The following is a 12,571-nucleotide window of genomic DNA, read 5'->3' on the forward strand; positions in this document are numbered from 1 at the left end:
ACTTAGAGCGTAATGGAATTACTTTGAGTTTAGAGTATAATGTTCAGGGAAAAATAAAGACGGGCAATGACTCAAGAAATTCAGTATCATATGCTGCATGCTAACTATGTGCAGAGGGACTGCAAACTAATTTCTTCCATTTTTCATTTTTTCCACCAAAAACATCACAGGAGGAGGTTAAAGTTGCTGCAGCTCTGTACATTTACCTCTTTTACGTGTAACACAGAGTAATATACAGGTAATGGATCCTGAGTTGGAGTATTGTGTTGAGATTATTTTCTGCTGGATCATATCTTCTCCTCATGTTAAAGGTTTTCATCAGGCCTCTAGTGGTTCTAATCAATTCATGATTATCTCTAAATGTACCTCTGTCCCTTTCTAACCCCTCTGTGTGGCATTTTATTCCAGGTGCTGAAGAAAATATCAAGCTACATCCAGGAGCAGAATGAGAAGATCTACGCTCCTAGAGGACTACTGCTCACAGACCCCATAGAGAGAGGAATGAGAGTTGTATCCTTCACTCATCTGATGCTGCTTCCTCAAGTCAAACAGATAGAGAGGGAGGAAAAGACAGTCAGACATATACAGCAGAAGACTCATAGGTGACAGTTATTTAAAGGTAGGAGAAAACGGATTTCAGGAGTGAAGTTCTCCAGTTAAGATCACTGCAAGAAACATCTGTGTTGGATAAATGAATACAAACTACCTCCTTCTCCTCATAAATTACCATCAAGGTGCCCTTGAACAAGGCACATAAACTCCAGCTACTACAGAGAAGCTGTTCAATATTGTTCCCAGGAGTGAAGGTTAAAAAAAAAAAAAAACATGACAATGTGGTGAATCAGAAAGTGTGTGCATGTATTTTTTTCAGAAGCAGCCAGATGTGTGTCTCTTTGTCAGTCAGAGTGAGCCTGTCACTGGTCCTCATGTAGCTTAAGAGGCAGAAAGTGAGAAGGTGTCCAATAGACCATCACACAGACCTCACTGACGTAGACTGTTCAGAGAACCTGCTTCAAATGACAGAGCCAACCTATGACCAACACTTATTAGTCAATACACTCCCATTCAATGTGGTCTTTGTTTGTGAAGACTAGTTAGAGACGTCATTCTCCTAAAGAGCAGGCTGATGTATCCTGCTCATAACTTATATATTCTTGTTAGCATGATCTCTTTGTCTAAAACTCCATAATATTTTATTCTTGATTTGAAACTGGTCTTGTCGTCATTCATATTGGGGCTTATCAGGCTAGGGCTGATGGTCCAGCCGAGTGTATCCAAGGCATAATGCAGACAAAATGACTTTGGCCTTGATCTGCCTGCCCCAGAGAGGTTTTTGAGTCAAAACCCATGAATGAGCACATTTGCATATCTAGTTTGACCACTATTGAGGCATATCATGATCATGAGCTTTCCAGCATGTTTGATTTTATCATGGCCAAAAACAAAACATGATTATATTAGAGGAAAAGTCTGAGATGTGAGTTAAGTAATATTTGATGAAAAAGCAAAAGGAAAGGGGGGACAGAGAAGGATGAAAGCAGCAGATGTACATTTACGCAAGATGCTGATCTCTCCAAATAGAAAACATCTCATGAGTCCATCTCATGTGAGATCACTTGTTTGGGTTGTGCAACACTCTGGGACAAAAATGTAGTGTGAGCAGTACAAAACGTGTAGATTTTGAAAGTCGTTGCATTTGCTAGTTTTACGCATGAGCTGAAGGTGGATATATCAGGATCATGGCAGTTGCTGGGGACTGTGAAACTGTAAATCTGCCATGATGATCCTTGACCTTTGTCCTCAGCTAGAGATCAGTGTCTTTGAAGACCGGGGCTCAGGCACCTCAAGTCCCAGCAGTAGCATGTCATCAGGAGGGAGTGCCCGGTGACTGGAGGGGCAGCACCAGGCTTATGGGTACCACCACAGGGGCAGCGGGACGCTTACCAACATCCGCATGTTGAAACATGAGAGCACCAGATTTTAAGACAAGTGGAGAAAAAGGCAAGGAGGTGATTCACAGCATTCACACTCTCCCTGCTGGGGCCTATGAAATACCACCTTGACAACAGGAGCTGGCTTACACAAACACACTGGATATGCAACAGAATAAACACAAGTGCAAAAGAACCCACACGTAGTCAGTAGACACATGCACAAGCCAACAACCAGAGTGTCTGTGAGGGAATATACTTCTCTCCAACAGCTATCCAAACCAAAATAATCATGATTTTCTTTTGTTCCAACTTTTCCATTCACCTTTTTGCTCATTCCATCACGTCTGTTTCCATGAGACATGCCATCTCTGTGGTACAGTTGATCCAGCAGGCTTATTCTGGATTAGAATGGACTTCGGTGCCTGATTGTTTTCAGGGGGGTCACTGTCACTATGTCTGTCTACTAATGCATTGGCAGTGTAGTTTTAGGTTTGTGCAGCAGTTCTGAAATTTGGAAGGAGGAAAACTACCAGCCTCCTGGGAGACCCAATGTTCTCCGGTCTCAGTGAATGATTGCATTCATTTCAGGCGGTTGGGGTCAAGCCACTTTGAATGCTGGCAAATTGGGCCTGCTGTGGGATTGCTTGTTTCTATGCTCCATTCACATGCATTTGGCTTCAATATCAAACAGCTAACACAGAGCACCTTGGATTATTTGTTCTTCTCTTTCACAGCAGTGGATACTGGTGATCCACATCACAGCTGTACTGTAGGTTACACTCCTACGCACACACACTCTTTCCTACACGCACACATGCATATGAATGCTCACAACTGTCCCCATGTACTCATACAGACACATACTAACACTGACATGAATATATACATACCTGTGGCTAGCGGCCATGTGACTCTGCCAGCTTCACTACATATATCTGGTTATTGTTGTGTGTGTGTGTGTGTGTGTGTGTGTGTGTGTGTGTGTGTGTGTGTGTGTGTGTGTGTGTGTGTGTGTGTGTGTGTGTCTGTCTGTGTCTGTCTGTCTGTGCCAGTGACCAGCCTTACCTAGTGTAAGATGAAACTTGATAATCATTAAAGAGACATCAAAGAGCAAGCATCAGTGCAATATATAAGAACCAAACACACATTGACACATTTGGTTCCGAGAAACCTGAAACCTGTGTTAATTGTTATTTCTACAGCTGTATGGGTGTTACTGACAGGTGTGTATTTTTGGTGTATATGAGAGTAGGTATGAATAGGAGGATCAGCCCACACAAACCTCAATACCTCAACCTTTATTAGTCTGTCTCTATGGCTCTCTTTTAGATGCTGAATTTTTTCCTAATTATATAAAATACAAAATCAAAACAGTAATGAACATGCACGCAGCAGCGAGAACATAGATGTTGCAGGTGAAGATTTCAGATTTAAAATTTGTCTGTCATTAAGTTGTGTTTATTATTATAATTTGTCAATTTCACAGTTTAGTGTCATGCGATATGGGGATCATGTTAATAGTGCATGTCATTTTGTCAGTATTCTGTCAATACAGTTGTAGCTCCCTCTAGGGTCAGACAGGGGAAGCTTCTGAACTTTAAAAAAAAAAATCTACCAAAAAAAATTGAGTGTAAAGGTGAAGTTGGTATGATTCAAACCCTTTCATGCTGCTTAATGAAACCTAATATTCACCGCTACTTATTCACATTACCGCACTGCTCTGCAGGTGCCTTTTTACTACACAAGACAGCACAGTCAGAGGAGCATAAATCTGTCTCCTTTGGAAATGGTACATCCTGTCTGTTGAATGTGTACATGGAGGCTGATGATACAAAGGATGATCATTGTGTAGCAAAAATGTTGATGCCAGTAGACGGCACACCCACACAACATCTAGCAAAAGACACAACTTTGTGAAAAAAAAAACTCAAACCCTGTTTGCGTGTCTGCATATTTTGTTTCCTTTGGCTCATCTTCTGTCTTTATCTTACTCTTACTGTACATATTTCTTTCAGTTTTGTTTTCTTTAATCTCGCCTCATAACATCATGTCATAATTTATTTCGAGAGTGTAGACATTTGCCTCTGTTTTTGGCAACATAGTTAGCTACAAATAAAACCCTCAGCTTAGCCCCTGCTGTGTAACCAGCCCTACTTTTACCCGAACGTTACTGCACTAGTGTTGAGCTGAAGTTAAACTACTCACTAGAAAGTCATTTGCCTTCAGTCCAGTGAAAGTTTTAATTTCACCTTGACATTTTACTACCAGGATCAGTGAGTTGAACCTACACACACGTTATACCACAGCAGATGAGTTCAGCTGTGCTTGTGTTCAGCCTCCTGTGCTTCTCGATGCCTTCATGTTTCATTGCAGTGGAATGGATACCCAACCTGGGGCTGACGGACTGACCAATTTAAAATATGACACTGCCAATAAGCAGATAAAGGAGCTCGTTGGACGATGTACAGTATAAAGAAAACAATCAGTGAGTGTACTGTGTATGAACTGTACAGGAGAAAAAACTGTACTGTACATGCTTATCAGTGTTTATCTACTCTGACTATTATGAAGTATAAAGAAGTGGATGGAAATGCCATTATGGTGTTTAATTCCCAAAAGTCACTTTTGCTCAGTATTAGTCCCTGAAACATGTTTAAGTTTTAATATTTAGTCTAATTTGGGCATCAAGTGACAGAGCAGCTATAAAAGCATATCGTCTGTACAGCTGTGAGCTGCCATGTAGTATCTTCTTTTGTTTTGTCCAAAACCATGATTAAAATGTTGCTAATGTCGCATATGATTGTTTGCAATAATAACAATGTCAGTTACTGTGGAGGTAAACAGGAGAGTGATAATGATCTTCAGACAAAGGTCTGTGTACAGTATATAATGTGCCACAGTCAAAGGCTTGTAATAACGTTGGTGATCCCCTGATTTTTCGTCTACTGCCACCATCAGGTCAGAAAACTGATTTTTCTGTGTTGTATCTACATTTGTATCTACATTTACACATGTACATGTACATGCACATGCCACGTTAGTACTGTATCTGAGAGTGGAGCAGTTCCATTCAGACACATGGACTCATCAGTGCCGTGAACCCAGATATCGTATGTATGTGATGCTGTTACAGGTGAAAGGTTATTCATAATGCAACATGATGTCTTCCTAAAAATCTAGCAGATAATGTAGTGTAGAGTCTTGGTACCAGTGTTTTTGAGTTGCTTCGAGTTCAGAGCTGTTTTGCCTTGGGGAAACTGCATTGATGTTTAATGCTGCATGATGTAAACAATGTGAGTCCCAGACGATAAGAAATGAAATCCCTGATCAGCAAAGTCCTTTAGTTGTGCTGCAGAGAGAGACGAATTTATATCTTATCTTGTATGCTGTTTATGTGTTTACAAGAGATTATTTACATATTAACTGAAATGGATTCATGTATTTTTTTCTCAAAGCAGATTATTATTATTATTCAGAGCCTAGGGAAAAGAATTTCCAAGAGATGAATAAAATATTTGATGAAGTTGATGGAAAGAGATTATTGTTAATTATTGTGACTGCATGCTGCTTTTTTTTCATTGTTTAGAAACTTGAGCTATCCAGTGTCTCTGCTTACAGTTCATATAAGGCTGGGATTGCTCTTATTTCTGAGGATATTCACAAAAGGAAACTCCACAATGAGGCCAAGTCATGTCACTTGAGGGCAGAATCTCCAAGTCCTCGGTACTGGAAGGTAAATTCTTAGGCAGTTGGCTTTGTTCACTGTAGAGTTCAGCTGTTTTGTTGTTAAAAAAAAAAATACAACAATAACAATAGTATTAATAACACTGACATGTAATTACATTAATAACACTGACATGTAATTACCTTTTAAGTTAGATTGGCAAACATACTAGCAAAATATGTTTATTTACATAGAGTCATAACTAATTAATAAGGGAAATAGGTTAGCTGCCAAATGTTCCACTGTGTTCACCAGTCAAATGCTTATGTTACCTGGCATTTGGTGGACAGGTTGTGCTCAGTGGGTTTAGTTTAGTGAGGTCATTCTTTCTGAAAACAGCTGCCTTCTGCTGCTGGAAAACACGCTGATTATGAGCAGTTAGCAGCATTAACTACAAGCAAGCTTTTCCTTAGTCATGTGACATTAATAAAATAAAATGTATTTTTACTTATTACAGCAGCTTTAAGCTCAGAGTTGTAGTTTTAATTGCATTTATTCTCTGTACATGAAGGAGAAAAGCAGTGTTGTGTGTTTTGTGAACAGTAGCTACAAATCTGATCCAAGTGCCCTAAAGGAGGCAGTGTTCTTTAACAAAAGCTCAATACTGAAATCTTGGATCCAAACACAATATTCAGCTGGCAGGTAACTTGGTGCAAATGTTCCAGGTTAGATGTCCTACATATCTGCCTTATGTTAGAGGTTTAAAAAACTTATATTTTCAGTTTCATATCAAGTACCATGAAAACAAGAGCCAGCTAAACGCAAATGGATCGATTTCTGTAAACAATATGATTTCTACTAACCAAAGGATTTTGCAATGGGTGTGTGACTAATACATAATTGTCCAGAACAAATCAGTCCTTCTTCACAGCATTTGTTTTAGAAGTTCAGTATAGGGACAATCTGCATGAATGAACTTGAAGGAGAGCATAAAATGTGCATAATGAGTATTTCTCTGTGAGTGATGAGTCTTAAAAGTTCAGATTATTGGTACACACCAGGCCACCTTAAAGGTTTGGTGCTTGGTAGTCCATTAAAATTGTTCTATTCATAATAAAAATAGGTGAGCCACAATACTAATTTTTTTTTTTTTTAAATGAAAACGTTATTTGAAATAGCTTTTGACATGAACTAGCCCTTTGGAATGGAAACTGCTTAAATGATTCGTGACTTAAATGCACTGTGGGTAATTTCTTATATCAAGATATTTTTTCCTCAGCAATTGGTGGAGACCAAAAATAAAGTTGCTGGAAGCAATATTGGATTTAAATTCACCAGCTGGACAGAAATATAGCTTGAAATAGCTAAAAATGCTGTTCTATGTCTACCAGATGTATAAATAGGCAATAGTTATAACTCACATTATCGGTTTTATAAGGTGATACTGTAATCTAACTAAGTTTCATATTTTGCAGCTTGTTGCACTGTTCACAAGTGGCCAAAAATCATTTAACATAGGTTTAGGGGAAGTACATTATTGAGTTCTCTGAGGATTTCTTTGCAGTGGTGACAGTCCAGACTGCTTTTTTTCTGTGTGTATATGTGAGCGTGTGTGTGCATAAGAGGTGTACAGTAGATCCGTCATAGCCTGCTCATAAGGCCAAAAATTAGCAATAATGTTCTGGCACACACTGAGGCTTAGTTAAGATAACAGGAGTGGAGACAGAGGAGGAGCATTGAGAAGGAGCTGATGTTTTCTCAAACACAGCAGAGGAGTGAAGAAAGCTCTCAACACCTGCGGGGAAAGGTCACTCCCGCGCTAACAAGCTCCCCTCTTCTTCTTCACAGACCTCCTTTCTTCCTTAAAATGTTTTTCCCTACCTTCTGCTGTAGTTTGTTATTACAATTAGTTTGAGTTTCCAAGTTTTAAAATTTTTTTTTTTTTTTTTTTTGGCTGTGCAAAACTTTCTGTTCTACTTCCTCCACACCCTTCCTGTTCTTTCATTTTTTATTCCTGAAACAGGAAAAAAAAATGTGATCTGTTTTACTTTTTCTACAATTTCTGTCTTAGTCAAGCTGGTCTGCAGGGGAAAAAGTCACTTTCTGGTATTGATTGCTTAAAATGTTTATTCCTAAAATCAGGATCTCACTGCCTCCGTGTTCCAGAAACATTTTTGATTGGCAGACAGGCTTGGCAAACACAGTGCAGTCATTATGGTGAAGTTTACAAAGGTGTGCTTGCATGTTATGCATCAAACAGAGCCCCTCAGGCCAAGCTGTTGGCTTCTGTGAAATGTATGGTCCTTTGGCGACATTAGGGGAGGCTGTTCACTCCTATAATCTCACTCTTATGACACTCATTTGGGACTGGAATCATACACACACACACATGCAAAAACAAGAAAAAAACAAAACAGGAATTCAGTAAAATAAAATGAGTGTTCATTTCTGGCAGTTCCCACTCAGACCCACCAAACATTTCTCCACATATACAATCAGTTTCAGCTGTGCATTAACATCACTGTACTGAATCAAACAGAAAGACTTCTGCTTTTGCTTCTTCCCTCAGAAGACACACTTTCTGTACACACAACCTCACTCACCCTCACAGACACACACACACACACACCTTTTTGGCTTATTGTTTGAACATGGATGTTGTAGCTGATTCTGAACATTTATTTTGAAAGTCTGTCTTGAAAACCACAGTGCTGAGATGCTTTTTGAGGAGAGAAAGGGGTAAAACATGGTGGAAACTTCAGGATTTGTCCCTCTCTCTGTTTTGGCCACACTTGATTTATTGTGTTTAGCCCAGCTTTAGAGAGTCTTTTAAATCAATTTTCCCAACTATACCCACTGCCTTGCCTGTTAGCTTTGGCATGAATATCCTCTCAGTTTATTTAACCTCAGTGTGATTGACAGTTCTTATGCTGTGTTTGCTGCTGGAACTGCCCCAAGCGCAGCCCAGAATGCGACATAAAAACACAATGTTAAGCGCCCGCTGTCTGAGGCTGGAAACGTACGGTTCCAGTTAAAATGTCACTTCTGATCATCTGGGTTAATTGTGAGACAGAGGTCATTGTGTTTCATTCTGCTTAAATCCTTTGCTAAAGGGAACTACATGGAGCTGTGTCAGACACTGCCCTCCTAATGGCTTTTAAATGAAGCAGGGAAGGAATCCTGCAGAGCACAGACGTCACAGATTGACAGAGGAAGAGCTTTGACACATTGTTTCAGGCTTCTACAGAAATCCAGATTGTTTCGTTGTGTACTTCTCATTATATGCACGTGTGTTTCTGTATAGCCATTGTTCCATAATCACAAACCACAAAGCATGTTAAATAGTCTAATGCACTTGGCTACAGAATGACCTGGAATTTTCTTGGAGCTATTCCAACCTCTTTGTGTCCGTGAGGGAAGGAAATGGAATAAATGACAATGCATTTGAATATATTATCACTTATTTAATTATCTTTGGCATATTGAAAAGAGAATGGCTTGAAATTATTACAATAATCTACAACCTATTTAGCACACGACGCTGTGTGTGTGATGCCATTCATTTCATGCTCAGGTGGTTGTTGTAGCTTCATTTCTTGTATCCTGTGCTTGTTTAGTACTTGGGTGTGTTAAAATTAGTCAAATGAATTGAAATCAAATGACTGGAGATGTATTTGAGCAATTATAAGCAGGGATGATGAAGCATTTACGTTTATGTCGGGCTGCAATGAACCCCAGAGTGCGCCTATGCTGGAATTAGGCCTGAAATGGCCCGAGGACACATGGGACGAGCCTTTACACTACTCCATTTATGAGCCTATGTAAAGTCTGCTCGATTGTTTGCGTGGGGACAAGTGAGAATAAACATATGTACATTACTTTCTGGTTACAGCTTTACAGAAATGACCACTAAAGCGTACGCATCCACATTTATACAACTCTATCTTCCTGTCTCCTTCCGCTCCTTTTTTGGGTCTGTTTTGTTCCATAACTGACCTTCTGTCATTTTCTGAGTGAACATTGTGCAATTGCAGTTTACGGGCCATTGTGTGATTGGTGGTTGTTAGTGAAAAAAATAAGTATTTGGATTATTTTTCCACATGGAGGACAAGCCTATACACAAAACAAGCTGCATGTGTGTGCGCTCACGTGTGCACACACACACAGACACACACACATGCGCGCAGACAGACATACACACACATGACCAAACTCCCCTAAAACACACACATTGTGCATCATGTTCCAGGTTTTATTTTGCACAGGGACATTTCCATTTTGCACTTCATTTCAGCAGTGAGAAACACAGCTGGAGCCTCTGGGAACCAAACAGTGCTGTGGCACTGACCATGACAGACCTACACAATTGTACAGCTATCTTTGTGAGAACATTGCATTTTTTATAGCCCTTTACCCTATCCTTAACCATCACAACTAAATGTCTAACCCCAACTTTTAACTTAACCTTAAACATAAACCCTAAAATGAAATCCTAACCCTCTAACAGCACTGTGAAGGTGTCAGTACCGGCTAAAATGTCCTCAATGCCATAGTACTACAAACTAATCCTCTGTTGGGCGTACAAGTACATACACATACAAACATTTTTGTTTTCATCCCTCATGGAGGCTTCACACTGACTGATGTTTATTTCCAGGAGATTTACTCTGCCATTAACCATAACCATTACTTGCCTAACCCTAACCCCACCTTAAGTCTATCTTTATACTCACAATAAACCAAATTATCACCCTAAAATTAAATTTGATGATTTACATGGTCCCCTGAAGGACAGCGAGTCCCCACAACATGAGTAATAAAGCCAATAAAGGCACACACACACACACACACACACACACACATACATTATCCTTTCTGCAGGTCCTTGGACATCATTCAATGACACTGTTCAGGTACATTACACAGTTTAAGCATCACAGTGAATTTCTGTTAAAGCTTGCCTTGTTCTTAGTGGAGACTGTTCTGTTATTGTAGTTACCGATATCATGTGTTCTCTTTACCTTTCTGTAGTCATGTTCTTCTGCTCTGTCCTAAAAATATGCTTATTCTGCTTCCGGGTTTGTCTAAAGTGGTTGAGCAAAGTAATCCATCACTGTGGATATTGCGTTTCATTTATTTTTTTCACCATCACCTCATACTTTGAATAAAATCCAGTTTTACTGGACACAGAAAACCTTCATATGTCAACTTAGTTTTCCATAGTATTTCTTCTGCCTGTACAAATGGACAAAGTAGATACAGTAAATACTGTACACAGTATGTTTAGTTGCGTTTTGCATGTTAATACAGTTACAGTAAGTGTAGCCAACACTCTTCAGTGGTATCCTCTGAAACTGGAAACAACCGATTTCAACCACTTTATAGGAAAAGTTCACACAACCATATCTTTAACAACAATAAACTAACTCCTATTGTATTATGGCCACACTCATTATGGTGATTAAGCAGGAGAATGGGAGCCGTATAGTTAAAAAAAAAAACCTGTATGTTTTTCTTTATCATACAATTTTGATACTTGTGGATTGATTGTTCATGCAAACTGTGAGCTTACATATCAGTCCTTGGTGGTACAGTTCGAGCCTGACCCAAGATGTGATTTGATATACAATCAAGTTTCCGTTCTGTCTCACATCATCATCCTTACAGCTACCTCAGGTGAACCTCTTTGACATACTTATTGGTGAAAATTCTGCACAAACATATTCAAATATTTAACTTAAGTGGACACAGTCTTGCTGAACTTGCCCTTGGCTAACTCTCAGTCTTCACAGATTCTTTGGCTTACACAGAAAGCATGACTGCATCGTCAGTGTGGATCCAACAGAGACCCATGGTGAGAGATTTTAATTACTTTAACACATCCATCATCATTTGTTTATTAGTTTTTCATGCTCTGATGCCTTTTAGTTTACATTAAAATGTCTTAGAAAGCAATAGGTTCAGTCTCTAAATCTCAGCTGAAATGCCTGATATTTACAGGTGGCATCTGTGGTTTGGGTCCAACTCATTAGCTGGTTCTGGGACCGATGTCAAGGGGCTGAGTTTGGTGCAGTATCTCAAATGGAATGTGTGAGGTTTTCGGCTAAAAAATTTCCAAATACAAACACTTCCCTCAGTGAGTGAATAGGGAAAAATGAAATGAATCATACGAACGTACACATACATACACACACACACACTGCTCTGAAAGACTATACTGGCCAACTCTGTTCCCTGCTAGGACAGTAACACTGGATAAGATGGGGGAGAGGAGTAGTGATGCTCCCATGCAGCACACCATGGAAGCAAATATCTATCAGTCAGCATCTTGTGGATGATAAGGTTCTCACATCTTTTCTGCCAAAATAGTTATTAAATGATGTAGCAACTGGACAAATATCATGTCTTTAATGTTCAATAACAAACTGAACTTGTGCTTCATGCATTTTACTGCACTTTACGATGTGAATTCAATAAATGACAGCAGTCCATATTTAGAACCTCACAGATAAATCTGATGGCATTTCATTTCTTCTCAGTGATCTGAAACAACGAACTATCCTGACTATTTTAGTTGTTTCCAAAGTCTGATCTCAGAGCTTATTCCACAGCACATCAGTACCCACACAGTGGTGCTGAGTGACAGCTTGTGTCATTACCATGCACATGTGCGTGCCAATGTAGTTTATTTCGGGTCAATTCCACATACACCATCCTGTTGAATACTAATAATATAACACTATCTCCTATTTGAGAAGCAGTTGCAGTTCCCAGCTGGGAAGAATTTATTAAGAAAACAATAAAAAAAAAAACTGTATTTAAAATGTGTTCAGTAGGGACCAGTGCCACAGACAGTATTAGGAGACTGACTCATGCATTGTTGATTTTGGTCATTCATGCAACTTGTTGGCAATAGCACAAATATTACCCTTTGTAATTCTATATCATGAGGCAAATGATTTGAAATGTTAAA

General features: G+C 39.3%; 1 protein-coding gene across 3 annotated transcripts in view; it reads left to right on the plus strand.

Annotated features, from left to right (window-relative positions):
• Nucleotides 1-12,571, plus strand: part of golga7bb (golgin A7 family, member Bb) — a 75,116-nt gene that overhangs the window by 10,988 nt on the left and 51,557 nt on the right. For 2 of the 3 annotated variants that reach the window (XR_003295840.1, XR_003295839.1), the window contains exons 4-5: nucleotides 409-510; nucleotides 1,805-2,009. Coding sequence is in view for 1 of the 3 variants with exons in the window: in XM_026309283.1 (XP_026165068.1) it covers nucleotides 409-510; nucleotides 1,805-1,888 (186 nt within the window). In the remaining 2 variants the exon portion in view is untranslated. Of the gene's footprint in view, nucleotides 1-408; nucleotides 511-1,804; nucleotides 2,894-12,571 lie in introns of those variants that run through there. The other variant, XM_026309283.1, reaches the window with a different exon arrangement.

The sequence above is a fragment of the Mastacembelus armatus genome, chromosome 15, assembly GCF_900324485.2.
Source record: "Mastacembelus armatus chromosome 15, fMasArm1.2, whole genome shotgun sequence".
Lineage (NCBI taxonomy): Eukaryota > Metazoa > Chordata > Actinopteri > Synbranchiformes > Mastacembelidae > Mastacembelus > Mastacembelus armatus.